The sequence below is a fragment of the Caretta caretta genome, chromosome 6 (genome assembly GCF_965140235.1).
Source record: "Caretta caretta isolate rCarCar2 chromosome 6, rCarCar1.hap1, whole genome shotgun sequence".
NCBI lineage: Eukaryota > Metazoa > Chordata > Testudines > Cheloniidae > Caretta > Caretta caretta.
The window spans coordinates 32,856,421-32,874,110 of NC_134211.1; the positions used below are offsets into that span (position 1 = coordinate 32,856,421).

The following is a 17,690-nucleotide window of genomic DNA, read 5'->3' on the forward strand; positions in this document are numbered from 1 at the left end:
CTGTGATGCAACCACTAGCCCCATGCCCCCACCATGGGCACAATCCTGCAAAAATGCTGAGCACTCTGTCTCCAATAAAGCAAAATATTTAAGCACATATGCTCATCTTTATGCAACTGCATAGCACTATTGGCACATTGCTGGTCTAAGCCCCATATACACAGCTTCAAAGCCTTAATTCCTTTTATTTGATTTTGCTGAATTCAGGCTCTTTCAAGACCCTATGGAACTTGAATGAATTTCACCCTCTGCAGCTGACTTTCCAATGTACCCAAGGCCTTGTCTACACACCAGTTGTGTACTACTGAAACTACTGCAGTTAGGCCTGTGATTTAATAACTAAAATAGTTAAACCAGTACAAGTTCTAGAGTGGGCACATTTATACTGGCACCTCTGTACGAGAATAGCTATATTGGAACAAAGCTGGGGGCTATACTGCTTTAACTATACCAATATAATCCTCAAGGTCTGTCTCCTTTAGACTTAACTCAAGCTAACTGCCAATTAACTTGAGTTAGCCAATATGTTTGTAAACACTAGTCTGGACACTCCACAAACATTTGTTCCAGCCTGGACACAGAAGTGTTGAAAACAACTGAAATCTAGAGTTCAAAACTCCAGTGTAGACATTCCTACTGTGTTTACAATAGCAAGATTCTATTCTTAAATGTCCTCCATTTGAAAACCACTGACTAGCTAGTTCTTAAAACTCAGTTCTCTTCCATTGTCTAAATTAGGTACTTCATATTTCTTACCTGAACTCTCTCTTTCTATGGGTAAAAGAGTTAGAGATAAAAGGCTCAGTCTTGTAATTCCACAAACTGTGTGTCAATCTGTTTTTTGTGACCAACTCAAAAAACAATGAATTGATGACTGGGTAAGACGCCTCTTGACTCACACATGGTGTAAGACAAATTTTGATTTCTACTCTCAAAAGTCAAGGAAAGGCAGGATTTGGAAATAAGCTCCTAGATGTAATCATTCTGATCTCTGTACAATATGAAAAGTGTTCCAAACTTTGAGCTAACAGATGATGCTACACCACTGCTTTTGTTACTGATATTAATAGTTTGCTTTTGCCGCAATACAACAATTGGGACCTACAAGGCTTTTTGTATTGCTGCATGGTGCCATTTTTTAGTTGCTTTACGTTTCCACTGTTGTATGAACTGAAAAGCAGAAGTATTTTTTATTTTATTTGTTTTAAAACTGAGCATATTGGACAGTATATGTTCACAGTAAAGCATAGTTTTGATATCAGCCTGCAGCTGCATTTCCAAATATATTAAAGCTGACTGCTGGTATTACTGGTACCAAAAATACTGATAACAGATACTGATCTTTGTGATTGTACTAATAGAATCCATGGCAAAAACTCTCACCTGCTGTGCCAAACAGAAAATGACAACACATTTTAAAAATAGGCGAGAAACTCCAAAATAAATGATCACATTAAGCTGCATGAACATTTTCTTAGCCCTGGTCTACACTACGAGTTTAGGTCAAATTTAGCAGCATTAGGTCGATTTAACCCTGCACCCGTCCACATGATGAAGCGATTTTTGTCGACTTAAAGGGCTCAAAATCGATTTTGGTACTCCTCCCCAACAAGGGGATTAGCGCTAAAATCGACATCACTGGGTCGAATTTGGGGTAGTGTGGATGCAATTCAATGGTATTGGCCTCTGGGAGCTATCCCAGAGTGCTCCATTGTGACCACTCTGGACAGCACTTTCAACTCAGATGCACTAGTCAGGTACACAGGAAAAGCCCCGGGAGCTTTTGAATTTCATTTCCTGTTTGGCCAGCATGGCGAGCTCATCAGCACAGGTGACCATGCAGTCCCCGAAAGCAGGGGGAACTGGATCTGATCGCTGTATGGGGAGACGAATCCGTGCTATCAGAACTCCGTTCCAAAAGACGTAATGCCAATATATATGCCAAAATCTCCAAGGGCAAATGTGAGGTGTTTACAATGCTCACAATTGCAGTGGTGAATGGAATGGGCTCCCGCTTGCCATGCTATGGCATATGCGCAGGCAATCCAGGAAAAAGGGTGAGAAATTATTGTCTGCCATTGCTTTCACGGAGGGAGGGAGCAAGGGAATGGTCATTGATGACATGTACCCAAAACCACTGGCGGTTTCCTTGTCTGTTATCTCAATTTTTTTTAATTAATAAAGAATGCATGGTTTCAAAACAATAGTTACTTGATTTTGAAGGGGGGAGGGTGGTTGGCTTACAGGGAATTAAAATCAACAAAGGGGGCGGGTTTGCATCAAGGAGAAATGCACAATTGTCACACCGTAGCCTGGCCAGTCACGAAACTAGTTTTCAAAGTCTCTTGTGATATGCAGTGTGCCTTGCTGTGCTCTTCTAATCAGTGTCTGGCTGCTCAAAATCGGACGCCAGGCAATTTGCCTCAACCTCCCACCCTGCCATAAATGTCCCCCCCTTACTCTCACAGATATTATGAAGCACACAGCAAGCAGCAATAACAATGGGAATGTTGGTTGCGCTGGGTTCTGACCAACAACACCAGCGAGCTTTTAAACATCCAAAGGCACATTCTACCACCATTCTGCACTTGCTCAGCCTATAGTTGAACTGCTCCTTACTACTGTCCAGGCTTCATGAGCCATGGGAGCAAGGAGTAGGCTGGGGTAGGTGAAACTGCATGGTGCTGCCGGTTGGGAGAGCAGCCTGAGGCAGAAGCCTCCAGCTCGCAGGAGATCAGGATAGCAGAGTTGCAGCGGAAGCGGTGGCGCGAGCAAAAGACCATTGATGAGGACGGCTACTTCACTATCTGCTGCAGAGTTGCAGCGGAAGCAGTGGAGCTGTTCACCATTGATGTGAAGGCACCCAGGAGCTGCTGCTGTTTGGCCAAGGCAAAAAAGCAAGAGCCCTGGAGCTGTTTCCTGTGGAATGTGCGCCTGCAAGACTTCTTCACCAGTGACAAAGGACAGGAATATGATGCACCTAAAATCTAAAAAGGCCTGCACATTTCTCAGAGTCACTACCCTTGGTAACAGAATGTCAATGATTGCATTGGCTACTTGGATCACAGCAGCCCTCACAGTAGACTTGCCCACAACAGCAGTGGTGACGGTGAGCTGAGTGGGCTCCCACTTGCAGTGCTATGGCGTCTGGGCGGTGAACCCAGGAAAAAAGCTGTGAAACGATTGTCTGCCGTTGCTTTCATGGAGGGAGGGAGAGGGGGAGGGGCGACTGACAACATGTACCCAAAACCACCCGCAACAATGTTTTTGGCCCATCAGGCATTGGGAGTTCAACCCAGAATTCCAATGGGCAATGGAGACTGCGGAAACTGTGGGATAGCTACCCACAGTGCACTGCTCCGAAAGTCTACGCTAGCCACGGTACTGTGGACGCACTCCGCCGACTTAATGCACTTAGTGGGGACGCACGCAATCGACTGTATAAAATCGCTTCTGAAAAATCGACTTCTATAAAATCGACCTAATTTCATAGCGTAGACATACCCTTAGTATGGATCTCTTTTTCTTCTCAATTTCACCTCTTGGGCAGGCACATGTATTCATACAGAATAAGGTTACTCTGTAGATTTACCTTGGCAGATCTCCAAATTCACTCACATACATGGGTAGCTCTTTCCCCAGTTTGGGGCACATCAAAAGTACATTGTACCCAAAGACCAAGGTTTGCTTTTATATGTAGCGTTCATTCATAACAAGTGGGAGAGGACACAGATGCATGTTATTGAGCTCTGCAGGCCCACCTGAGAATAACTTGATTTACTTTCCCCCAACTCATATTATCTGTTGTATATTTGTACCACAGAAGTTTGCAGTACCTTTAGAATACTCCTGGTAATTCAGGAAAAACCCAAACAAGCTCCAAAACAAGTCTCAAAATAAAAAGCCTTCTTGCAAACTACAGAAGTTAGATTCCATACATGGAGCAGCACAGCCAACCCTGGATGGGGAGCAACCCTGTAAGACCTAAAGTGCGAAATCACCAGAGGTGAGCACTAGATCTAGTACATTAGAAAAATATGTGATGTAAAAAACTCACGATAGTATTGAAAGTAACGCAGAAAATATTTCCAGTCAATTACTTGGAGTGGCCACTCATGTTACAAACCTTGAACATAAAGCCACAGGGCAGGACAGCTGGAAACAAAGCTTTTCCAAAATAAGAGGAAACAGTCAGAGAACAAAATAAGAAGCTCCAATTTATGGTTCGCTGGGGGGAGAGGGAAATGGAGAACGTGGAGGAAGGAAGTTGCAAAAATATTTAAGGCTAAAGTGTTTTGGCACCTCAGCTTCCCTCCTATCTGCCAGCAGTTTACCTTCAAGAAAAATCTATTTCCTCTTTTAAACCTGAGAACATTTTGATTGCAGACAGAGCAGTTAAAAATACAATTGTAAAGGCAGCCAAACACTCAGATGGAACCTGAATATCAAAAATCCTATAAATATCCACATGGTACTGCCTCACAGCTAAACAGGAGAAGAGGTGAGGAAACCTGCCATACTTTGGGACTGACTGCAGCTTTTCTTAATTTGGAAAAAATATTTTTGGAATGTGGAGACCACACTTACTTGTTCCAGTCATCCGATGAGGCATAACTTCCTTTCTGCTAAGAAAATATTAGCTAACTAGTGAAGCAGTAGAGGCAAAGTGATAAAACTCAGTTCAGATTCAGTCTATCTGTACTTCCACAGTGGGACTTCTCCGAATGAAGTACTGTCCATTCATTGGGTGTAAGAGTGAACAAGAATTTGAACCATTTAAGCTTCAGAGGAGCCAGGTTTTAGTCCAGGCTATTCCAAACTCTGGTTTAATTACATTGGAACACCCCTTTCAACACTACATTTTCCTCAGAAGATTCTGTTTTATCTATGAGCTGCTATAGAAAACCAACTTTTAATTCTGCAAAAGTTATTTGTAACAAAACTTCCCAAATGTAGGTGCTAGAAGGATTACTTTGAGCATATAGGGAGTGGATATATTCCTATTTAGGTCTTTTAGGAATATTGAGAAAGCCCTTCAGAAAGCCATTTACTTGTCAAACAGTTTAGATTCAAAATGTGAAATTAAAAATTATTAACGTTAAGTTGTTGGGAAATTTTCTCCAGATTCTAAAGACAAGCTCTCCTCCTCCATTGTGAAGGGACTATATTTTTTTCACCTGTTATGGACCATTGACTTTTAGGTTACTGTATAAATAAAAAGTCCATGTACTAATAAATAATATATATTACTAATACACATATGCAGACTCACACATTCATTTCACTCCAGCTGGCAGCTAAAAAAAACTAAAAGAAAAAAAAATCAGTATTAGCTATATTCATTGGGCCCAACAAAACCAAGAGCAACATCTGCTAGCAGAAGTAATTGACCATTCTCAAAGTTCTGCATGTTCCTGCTGGTGTCATTAATGATGCTGATGCATAAACAAGGAGTAAACAAAAATAGACAGATCAATATAGGCTTAGCTGTACTAGAAAAAAAACACAAATCACTCAATGTTTATTAAAAAGAATGTGACAGTATCTGAAGATTTAACTTTTCAGTTCCTAAGATAAACAACTGAAAATAAACTATTATAAACACTAGTTGACATATGGATTTGAATAAAAATAACAAAGGGTTGGCATGGTGACTGAAGTGGAGATTTACAGAAGAATCGCCTCTCGAATATCAAGAGGCCTTTTTAGGAAGTTTTCTATGTCACGCTGTGTTTCTGCACTGATGGATAATGAAAAGCATGTATTTTTCTGCCAAATTCTTGCTGATTTCTCTTTTATCATGTTGAAAAAATGTAAGTTAAAATGAAAACAAAAAGAGGCAGCTAGATGTCCATAAACTCGTGGCCCTTTTCTTTGTTCATCATTAATATTCCATAACCAATGTTTTTCTATTCCCTACTCAGCTAGTGTTGAGGATGGATTTGTCCTGCCTACACTAGCATTTAAACACCAGTTGGATCATAGTGTCCAAGTTGCACTTCACAGGTATTAATTCTGAAAGCAACAGTCTACTGAAAAAGGCTAGATGCCTCTATCACTAAAGAAAATATTGATGGTCATTGTTAGCAAAAGGGTAAAGAAATTGTACGAATAAAACAACGAAATGTTCTTACATCAATAGGCCTTGTCACAGGGTCTGCACAGGCTTCCACCTCCTCGTGCCTGTGCCCTGTGTTGGCCGGCCAAATGAAGAGTCCCAACGCCTTCTCTGGTGCTTCACCCTTGTGTCTTTATTTACAGTGCAACCGTGTAGTCCCTTTTATTCCCCCAACAGCTATCCCAATTCAGACCCTTCCCAGGGTCTCCTGGCCCATACGGCCCCTTGCCTTTGGTGAGGAGACAGAGCTGTAAGCCTTCTACCTCCTCCTAGGCTAGCCTCCTGACTGAGCTTTCTCCGGGGCTTTTATAGCCCTTCCCTTCCTCAGCCCAGCTGCCGCTACTTAGCTCAAGTCATTGCTGTGAGCAGGCCCTGGTTAGGGCTTGCAGCTGGGCTCTCTGCTGACTGCCTGGGCTCCTGCACCTGGCTTCCCTACCAGAAAGCAGGGCATAGCCAGCATTTTGGCAGGGCATTCAAGGGGTTTTACCCCTGCCCTGCCACAAGGCCTTTTTCCAAAATCAGTTCATCCAAACCAAGATGAGTTAAGAAGACATTTAGACACTTTCATTAATGCTGGAAAGTCTCTATTTTACTGTAACGTGCTCTCGCGTGCCAATATGTTCAGACTTCCATATTGCTTCCATACATTAGTCATATGAGAGCAGGATGGATGGCCAAACACTTTCTGGACACCTCCTTGCATGTAGTTTTAGGGTTCAAAACTCCCAGTACTTTTGAGAATGAATTATATGGCACTAATTGATTAAAATATGATCCAATATGCAACACGGCTCCCAAGCTGGAGCAGACATCGGCCACGCTGGTGCTCTCCCACACCTCAGAGGTGGAGATCCCCTTGAGGATTTTGGAATTGAACAGCATGGGAAGGTACCTGCTGTATGTTAAGTTCAAGTCTACCAGGAGTGGAGCTCTGCTCCTATTTGGTTTAGGAGCCTCAGGATGACAGCTACCTGCTCCTGCAGCCATTCCCCTGTGCTGTCTCAGACAGTTTTTAAGGCCATCCTGTCACAGCACACCCTGATTTCTACAGCCAGCCATGCCACCCTTTCCTGTTGAGCTTGTAAACTGGTGGTAGGCGGGTAAAGGGGACAAAATAAATGTAATGCAGCCATTTGTGCGGCCCCAAATCCATATTTAGACTGTCATCTCCTTTGGGTAGGGATAATCTTTTTTGTTCTGTGACTGTGTAGTGTCTACCACACAATTACTGTCAACTAGCAACAAACAAACATGGACTTTTCTGTAGGTCAAATTGTATTTTTTCTTCAAGTACCTTTACTGCATTAATACACTATAGCTGGTAGATTACAAGGTTTAACTTTACTACAGAAGAAAGTTCCCAAAACAGTGAGTTTTACTTCTCTCTTTCATTGGAATGGATTTTATCTGATATCCCCAATGAAATCCACCAGGTCAGTGCAAATAGGAATGCCCATGTGTGTTTCCACCTTACACTCCCTATTACAGATTTCATTGTTCACTCAGTTTCTCTCTCACTTCTACCAAAATAACCTAGTAGCCCTGTAAAATATCTATCAATCCAGCCATGCTTCTCTCACCTCTTGAGGCAGTTCCAGCTTAGACCTGTCATCCAGTCCATTGGAGTGTAAGCCCATCAAATAAGGGACAGGGGCATCTAGGAAATGAAGGAGAGAGGCTGGCAGGATGGGAACATATACGTGCTGCCATTGGAATGGAAACATTAGAGCTGTGATGGTCTCTGCCACAGTCATCAATCTCTGGTAATCTAAAAGTCAAACAATAAAGAAAGATGTTTGTGAAAGAAATACACTTAAACTCAAGGCAACAAATTGATGGGATGCTATATAGTTTGAATTAGAAAGTCCAAGTGTAACAGTTTGTCTAAAAGGTGACACATAGAGCCCACAGTGTATTATCTACACCAGTGATACTCGGCCCTCAGTGGTTCAGGGGTTAAATTCATTATTTCCTTCTCTATGTATAAATGTGTGTGTGCGCCTTTGTGTGTATTCTATATATATAATTCTCACAGCATAATAACTGACCAAGTATTCTGCAATTGGTTAAGAACAGAGTAAAAGCATCCTGTTTGGTTAATAACTTAAGATTGGTTAATAAATAAATCACATGGTGATTGTATATCACGTGAGAAGCAGGAGGCACATTAAAGAGCCACTTGCAGCTCCTGAGTCTCAGTCTGAGTATCACTGATCTACACAAGTTCTTATGCTAATGCACAGATTCTTCTGTACCTCAGTGAATTCTGCAGATACGAGTTCAACATGGTTAATTAAGAAAGGGCTTAACACAAAAATGTTGGTCCTGCTAAAAGTCATACAGCAATGAGAAAAGCTGGTCCTGGCATTCATCTCGTCACTCTCTGCTATTGAAACCAAAATGGCAGATACCAGGACACCACTTTGAGCACGGAAGTAGTTTTACTGCAGGATAAGATATTTCCAGTCCAGTCGAATATTTCCAGTATTTCTAGTCGAATTCCCACCTGCTGTGCGTCTATAACTTCACTATAAAAGCTAGCACCAGGCTGAAACCCAACATACTTGGTATCTCTGCAACAACTTTCTTTTTTTAAATGTGTTCATTAAAAACTGCTGCAATCCATTTTGCACAGCAAGAAGCACAACATTGATGGTGAACAAATAATTGGGTCAGAGATCAGGAACAGCTTCATTTGAATTTGCAACTGATTATTATATAGCACTAGTTCTTGCCAGAAGTATAAGTTAAACATTCAAGGCTGAGAGATTTTAGAAGGTGATTAACCACACATGTCCAGTATGCTGCTGTTGACAGCTATTTCTAAAGGATTTTTTACTAGACAGTTATTAAGCATTCATACTACAAAACTGTGCCAAAGCAAATACTTTTTACGGAAGAGATTTTAATCATTCCTAATAGCTCTGAAACCCTTACACAAACTGATCAGGTATTAGCAATGGAAGAATCTCAGAAGGTCCAGTGGTTCAACGCAGATAAGCATCGGAAAGTTCAGATGGTTTAGCTGATCTGTCTAAACTTCTTGCTCTGTAAACTGGGCTGGCAAAGGCACCAACAAGCTTTCAAGACTTAAGATAATCCTCACTTCCAGTCAAGCTGGAAACACAAGAATAGTCTTCTCAAGGCACCTCAGCAATGTCTGATTCTAGCCAGAAGCTGCATTTTAAAAAATGAATAATGAGGAAAGAGGAAAAAATAGTTCTCTCTTCCCCCCAACCTCAGAGAAGAGGTTTTTCTTCTTCTCAACCTGTTTACAAAACCTAGTAAATATAAATTTTGAAATGCATCTGAATACACAGCCCATCATTATGGTTTCAAAAATTGCTACAGTGTGTCAAGTCTCATTATGTTGAGGAAGGAGCTGGCAAAAGGGAGAGAGTAAGAATCTTTTTTTTTTTTTTTAAGACACTGAGTGTCCATAAATTCAAGGTTTCAGAGTAGCAGCTGTGTTAGTCTGTATTCGCAAAAAGAAAAGGAGGACTAGTGGCACCTTAGAGACTAACAAATTTATTTGAGCATAAGCTTTCATGAGCTACAGCTCACTTCATCGGATGCATTCAAAGTTATGGCTGCAATTCCATCCTTATCAGCCCTACTCAATGTTCAAACTGCAGAATATAAAGCTGCTTAAAGACCAATGTGATTCCTAAGCAAAACTTGTGATGTATGTTAAGGACAAAGTTGCTGACTTAATTGTGCATTCCATGATTACAAGGGAAATGTAATGCATTTTTTTACTATCTTAGATACTGATTCTGCAACTTCTGTCTGGGTACTGGGGTCTGTCTGCCTGCACAAAGTTACTTGCAGATCTTTACCTTAATCAAACCTTCACTGCAAGGGAGAGTGACAAATAGGTAGTGACCAAGAGATGGGCGGGAAGAGGGTTTGGAAAAAAAAACCCAAAAAACCCCCACTTCATTCTACCATTTAATGTTTTGCATTTTAAAGGGAATTTTTAAAAGCAGCCAGGCACATATATACTGAAGAGTCCAGCAGTTGCAGAGAGGGAATGTTAATCTGAAAGAACAAGTCTCAAATTAAAAACATTGATTTCCTAATATACAAAATAATGAGTCTATAAAAAAATCTTGCTGCTTAATTAAGTGGGTTTTCTCTCTATTACATAACGCTTAGCATTCACCTTCCCAATTAGTCTAACTATGGAGACACACCAGTATCTCCATAGTTAATATTTTTATTTCTTTAGCAGCCACAGCTGCCTAGATACCTAGGGATGCAGTCACCTTTCATCCTGGATAGTCAAGCTATTCCTAGCTACTTAAACTGTGGTACTGTTCATATCTTCAAGTAACTGCAGCCACATGCTCCAGGCTTCATTAAGTTAGAGCTACCTCCAAAAAATATTGGATTTAAGAAGCCTGCAACCAGAGATCAAGTTGTGAGGATCACAACTGATATATCTTGCAGGTGTGCTGACTGCATAATTAAAATTGTTCTGTAACCCTAACTGTACATTTTCCAAAATGTATGGCTTTTTAAAAGATTGTTATTTCCTGACTTTCCAGGGTGAAATTCAGTCTTCAGTGACTTCAGTAGAGTTGCACACACTTATGCAAGGCTGAATTGGCCTATCGTATTTGTTTAACAAATGCAATATTTTGTGCATCTCTTTTCATCCCATAAATAACTGACCTTTTTTACATGTCTTCAATATTTTTATCTGGAAACTGATATTATTCCTATAAATAGTAATCCACAATGAGCTGCCACAGAACAGAAACTCCAATCTACATCTGTTTCATATTATTTTTACATCTTTCCCCTTTGATCTCTAAATTTAATTAAGAGGATGTTTAAATCAACCCTGCTAGTATATCTTCCACACTTGGCTCTGCTTTCCCATAGCCTGACTGACAGATGCATTGTGGAAAAGCCCTAACCCGAAGGTATTACTTTTGTATTGTTTTTACTTTATTTACTGTTTAGTGGACTAAACTATTTACAGGACTTGCATGTAACCAAAAACCCATTTACCTTTGTTAATTATTTCTGTTTATCAATTATGCCAGAAGAAAGATGAAAAAGAAGAGGTTTAGATAGACTAAAGTTGGTCTAAAAAAATTGAGTGAGGGGGGGAAAAATCTCTGCCATATTCTACATCATACATGCAGTGATTCATAAATATGTATTTGGTACACTTTCTGCATAAGTGGCATGTAGCTTATTAATTCACTCAACCAGATACATAAAAAATACATTTGTGGAAGAGGGAAGTATTTGACATTTGCATCACTTCCCGTCACCTTCCTCCATTTTCTGGTGAAAAGTTTCCAAAGAGCACACACCAAACGAAGAAAAATCCGGAATACCAAGCATACTCACAGTACTAAACAAAAAGTTGTGGAAAGGCCTTGCTACACAGAGATTTTTATTTCACCAGTGTAGCACATCCTAGCATAGATGCACTGCACTGGGTAAAAAAAGAAGTGACTGGCACTGATGTAGCTTATCCTTACTTAAAAACTTGAGTAAGTTGTTTTGGACTTGAAATCCCTAAACATCACATCCACCACAATCTTTCCACTGCTGAGAGGACACCTATATGATCTCTGATATCCAATCACCCGATAACCATCAAACCAGCAGACAAAGGGGATGCCATCATAGTTCTCAACCATGACGACTACATCAACAAGGCCAGCCAACTTACACCTAGAACTCAAAAAACTCAAAGAGCATCCCACGCCACAATTCAATCAGGAATTTAAGGATATCATCAAATCTTTCCCCAAGCAACTCCAAGAGAAACTTTACAACCTCATCTCCCACAAACCGACCCCAGGGTGAAGTCAGACAATCACTCCAGTCTCTCTCCCAGAAAAATGATGAGACACGAAAACCTCATGTCACCTGCGGGCGAACGCTTCACAGAACAAGCACTCCATACCTGACCTCTTAGTCCTCATCTTCAAAGAAAACCTGCACAACACCTTCAAAAGATGAGCCTGTGAGCTTAAATTCCTAACTTCGCTGGACACTAAAAATCCTGGTCTCAAAGACATGGTATTTATGGCTTATTACAATAATCTGTAACCCACTAATCCCCCTTTTTTGTCCTATGACTGCAGACACGTTAAAAAGCCACTTCACCTAGAATGGTCTCCTAGAAAGTGTTAACTACCTATGCTAAACAATCTGTTCCACCTTGCATTTAGCTGTGACATACTGAATACCTTTCCCAGACCTGAAGAAAAGCTCTGCATACCTCAAAAGCTTATCTCGCATTAACAGAAGATGGTCCAATAAAAGATACTAACTCACCCACCTTGTCATTTTTTTAAAAAGTCATTTCTAGGCCTCATCTGAACAGTAGTGTTGGACAAACCTTTTTCAATAGTTACTGATTATTTTTGACTCAAGCTAAGAATTTACTGACAATATCTGAAGAAAAAATAACTGCTCCAGTCATTGAATAAAAATATATCTTCTAACAAACATGAATTGAGGCAACAATTATCAACAAATACAAGGGTGTTGTTATTTTGTATTTAAGAACATAAGAATGGCCATACTGGGTCAGACCAAAGGTCCCTCTAGCCCAGTATCCTGTCTTCTGATGGTGGCCAATGCCAGGTGCCTCAGAAGGAATGAACAGAACAGGTAATCATCAAGTGATTCATCCCGTCACCCATTCCCAGCTTCTGGCAAACAGAAAAAGCAAGCATTCGGACTTAAAAAACTAACTTGTTATATTTTTTGATCACTTGAATGTTTTTATACTTTAAAGGTTTGTCTACATGACAATGATCAATCAGATTAGTTTGTTTGCCCTATGTGCAGCCATTTAACTATATCAAACAAAAGTGCATCCACACTGTTTTGTAATGCCAGCTAGCAGGTAGTTTCCTTGTTACTCATAGCATCCACGTGGCTCTGTGCTTTTTCAAATCAAGTACACAGCATTCTGGGCAGATCTCATGGTGCAATGTTCTGCCACTCAGCTCTGTGGTCTACTTTTTCTTGCAGTGCATTGGGCAGAGATGCATACTGGAACCTACAGGAATTTTGGGACGTGGAGTCTAAAAACTCATGTAATTCCTCTCCTGGCTTCCCTTAATACATCTGTATTTTGTCAGTGCTGTTTTCGAACTGCTGTGAGGCACCAGAGAGGGCCTGATGAGCGCCACCATCATGGCAGTCATTAATAGGAACAGGATAACGCACGTGTATTGGCAGTCTTCCAACTGTACGGATTTGGATGCTGTAGGAATATGACTACAAGAGGAGGAGGAAGTTGAACAGTTACTTCTGCAGGGCATTTATCTGGAGCAGTTTGACTCAGCAGAGTACTGCTTCTGGGCTCGGTCACCTTGCAATGAGTGGCAGGAGAGAGCGGTGATTAGAACAGGGACGACACAGACTGCTTTCCCAGAAAGCAGCGCAGAACTCACCCTGGACCTGCAGCAGCAGAACGCCAACATGAGTTCCCCTCAGCATGGAGAATCACAGAGATGCAGGACTTGAAGGAACACTGTTAGGTCATCTAGTCCAGTCCCCTGCACTCAGGGAGAACTAAGTATCATCTAGACCTTCCCCGACAGGTGTTTGTCTAACCTGCTCTTACAAACCTCCAATCATGGAGATTCCACAACCTCCCTGGGTAATTTGTGCCAGTGTTTAACTGCCCTTATAGTTAGGAAGTTTTTTCTAGCACCTAACTTAAATTTCCCTTGCTGTAACTTAATCCCATTACTTCTAGTCCTCTCGTCGGTGGATAAGGAGAACAATTTATCACCCTCTTTTTTATAACAACCTTTTACATACTTGAAGACTACTATCATGTATCCCCTGTACTCCCTCTACCCCTCCACCCTTCCCACCCCCGGTCTTCTCTTCTCCAGACAAAACCAACCCCCCCAACTTTTTTTTTTTTTAATCTTTCCTCATAGGTCATGTTTACTAGCCCTTTAATTAATTTTGTTGCTCTCCTCTGGGCTCTCTCCAATTCGTCTACATGTTTCCTGAAGCATGGTCCCTGAACTGGACACAGTAATCCAGTTGAGGCCTTATCAGTGCTAAGTAGAGTGAAAGAATTACGTTTTGTGTCTTGCTTACAACACTCCTGCTAATACATTCCCCCCAACAGTATTACATTATTGACTTATGTATTACATTGTTGACACAAACTAAATGAGTCAACAATGTAATACTGTTGGGGGAAAAAACAGCTCTGGAATTCGGCAGCAGCCTTGGAGCTTCCTGCAGCTGCAGGAGGTTGCCAGAGGTGGAAGTGGGTCTGATCTCCCCCCAGGCGCAGCCGTGCAGGGGAAGAGCAAATCCTGTGCCTCCCCAGCCCAGCCGGGACTAGTAGCTTGGAGCCCCTGGCTAGGGCAGCCAGGGGCTCCTAACAGTATTACATTGTTGACTCATTTAGTTTGTGATCCAATACAACTGCCAGATCTTTATCTGCAGTACTCCTTCGTAGGCAATTATTTCCTATTTTGTATTTGTGCAACTGATTATTCCCTCCTAAGTGCAGTAATTCGCATCTGTCCTTACTAAATTTCATCCTAATTAATTCCAACCATTTCTCCAGTTTGGCAAGATGATTGTGAACTCTAATCCTATTCTTCAAAGCGCTTGCAAACCCTCCCAGCTTTGTATCATCCACAGACTTTATACATCCAAAGAGGATGGCTCTAGACTGTTCTCAATGGTATCAGATGACAGAACGAGGAGTAATGGTCTCAAGTTACAGTGGGGGAGGTTTAGATTGGATATTAGGAAAAACTTTTTCACTATGAGGGTGGTGAAACACTGGAATGCGTTACCTAGGGAGGTGGTAGAATCTCCTTCCTTAGAGGTTTTTAAGGTCAGGCTTGACAAAGCCCTGGCTGGGATGATTTAACTGGGAATTGGTCCTGCTTTGAGCAGGGGGTTGGACTAGATGACCGTCTGGGGTCCCTTCCAACCCTTATATTCTATGATTCTATGTACTGCTTATGCCATTATCCAAATCATTTATGAAGATACCGAATAGAATCAGACCCAGGAAAGATTCCTGTGGGACCCTACTCAATACGCCCTTCCAGTTTGACTCTGAACCACTGATAACTACTCTGAGTACAGTTTTCCACCCAGTTGTGCATCCTGTTAGTAGGTTCATCTAGGCTAGAAGTGAGAGGCCATCACCATCTGGAAGCTTGCCACCCCTGATTGCTACTAGTCAGCAGCTAACCAGTTTGGTATTGGTAGATCAGTTGTCAGTGCTGACCTCATGGAAGTTTGTAATGCTATTCAGGGGGTGCAGCTATGCTGGGTCACAAAGTGTTGCAGTACAGGAGAGGTTATTGACAGTTTTCCATGGATAAGGTTCCTGAACTGTTTTGGAGCCACTGATGGGACTCTCATGCCTTTTCTTTGCCCTCCACACCAGGTCTGAGACTTTATAAACAGGAAAGGGTATTTCTCCATGGTGCTGCAAGGCCTGGTTGATCACTGCGGAAGGTTCACAAATACTAGTGTGGTGTGATCTGGAAAGGTCCATCATGCCAGGATCTTTAGAAACTCTGGCCTGTTTCTGAAGCAAGCAAGAGAGTTTTTGCTCCCCATACCACCCTGGACATTAATGGAGTTATTCTGGGAGACCAGCTTACCCTCTGTTTTCCTGGCTTTTGAAGCCTTTTACTGGACACTTGGATAAGAGAAAAGACCTGTTTAACTATACCCCGATTAGCTGCAGAATGATAGAGGAGTGTGCATTTGGAAGAAGGAAATGAAGGTGGAGGGTGCTACATGACAAGGCTGGATGTTTCTCATCCACATGTATCCTATGTAATAAGTACTATGATATTTTGCAAAACATCTGAGAGCAATGAGAGCACATGGCGGGTGGGTGAGAGGAAGGGGTGAAGAAACTTTCTGAATTTTATGGACAGCCAGAGGTGGCATCTCTGAAAAATGACCCCAGCAGCCAACAAGACAGGATCAGGGATGCATTGTACTCCTACTCTGAAGCCAATAGTTGTGAGTAATGAATGTATTGTAGTCAAGGAAATGACTGAAATGTGTTTGTGTATTTTTATTTGATTAGGAACTGATACCACTTGGGGAAATGTTACGTAATGTATAGGTGGAACTATACCTCAATGAAGTTCTGCAGCCAAGTTTAACAAAAATTTTTATCGTGTTAACCAAGTACATAGTTAACCAAGAACTTAGTGAAAGCTTAAAACTAAAGGAACTAAGGCATGGCCAAACTAAACTATGAAGCGTTCAAACTCCTGTATGCGATGTGCTCAAAAGTGTTCTCCATCTCCAATATAATTGACTGTTGTGGGAAAGGCCTGTAATTAGGATGATGGAAATGATGGTCCCAGTATGGTGCGTTCTCCATAGTTTGCAGGCTATTGTAAGGTTGGCATGCAATGCAGGATCTTCATAACAAAACCTGCTCTATCACAGCTGTTTGTACTGTCTGCATTATGTCCTTCTCCAGGGCTATGCGCTCACTTACAAACCTTTGAGAGTTATCCAGGAAACCATCCCTCCACACTTTTGCCTTAGCAGTCCTCTCTTGGGATGCAGTCACAAGTTCCTTGAACATGTCCTTCATTTTCTTCAGGGAGTTCTGCTATAGCACCTTAGCTTTGACTTGGCCAGCACCCCTTCACCTTCATTTGCTTTTGCAGGTTTCTACATTCTGGTAACTCTTCTCTAGATGAGGCTAGACACACAGCTCTCCAGAGAGGGCAAACAAGTCCAGGATCTCTAAAGAGATCCATGTGGAAGCCTGGAGCACCCCGGCTGCTATAATGGGTACATTACTCTCGGCGTGGGAACTCACTACCGCTACCTGATACAGCATTTAAACAGAGAAGTGACATCCAATCAAGATGACCCAGAGCAGTAGAGGGCACAAAGGTACGAAGACAGGCCAATCCAGGAGTGAATAAATACAGTGTGGGATACTAGTTGGAGGACTGTCAGAAGTGAAGTACTTAATTAGTCCATGCAAACTTTAAAGTAAACAAACTCACTGGGAAGTGGACTTACTCCTGTTCCAGGGAGGATGACTTACTGCAATTTAAGATGCCAAATAATTTAATTTTTAAAAAGTTCACGTCTAGACACAAGGCTAGGTGAACAAACTGAAGTTAAGGTGCTTATGCTCAAATAAACTGGTTAGCCTCTAAGGTGCCACAAGTACTCCTTTTCTTTTTGCGAATACAGACTAACACGGCTGCTACTCTGAAAACTGAAGTTAAAGCAACATAGCATCCTGTGTAGACAAGCACCCTAACTTTTTAGATTTTCAGATCTGTATGCTTGTTAGTCAAGCTCTACTGAACTAGTACAGTGATCTGATCTGACCCAAAGAGCATAACAGAAATTGTTCTAACCAATTACGTTGTCACATAATTGGAAAAATCAGGTTTCATGACTGATTTAAAAAAAAAGTTAAGTTTTTAGAGCAAAAATTTCAAATTTGGGTGTTTAAAGTTCAGCACCTAGATCCATGCTCAGACACAACTGTCAACAAAATCTAGACCATGCTAAAAATTAGTTAAAATGATTTCACATTCTA

At 41.4% G+C, this 17,690-nt stretch overlaps 1 protein-coding gene across 5 annotated transcripts in view; it reads right to left on the reverse strand.

The window, feature by feature from the left end:
• Positions 1–17,690, reverse strand: part of DENND5A (DENN domain containing 5A) — a 109,125-nt gene that overhangs the window by 58,694 nt on the left and 32,741 nt on the right. For all 5 annotated transcript variants that reach the window (XM_048855657.2, XM_048855655.2, XM_048855656.2 and 2 more), the window contains one exon: positions 7,699–7,886. In XM_048855657.2, the coding sequence (XP_048711614.1) occupies positions 7,699–7,886 (188 nt within the window). The remainder of the gene's footprint in view (positions 1–7,698; positions 7,887–17,690) is intronic.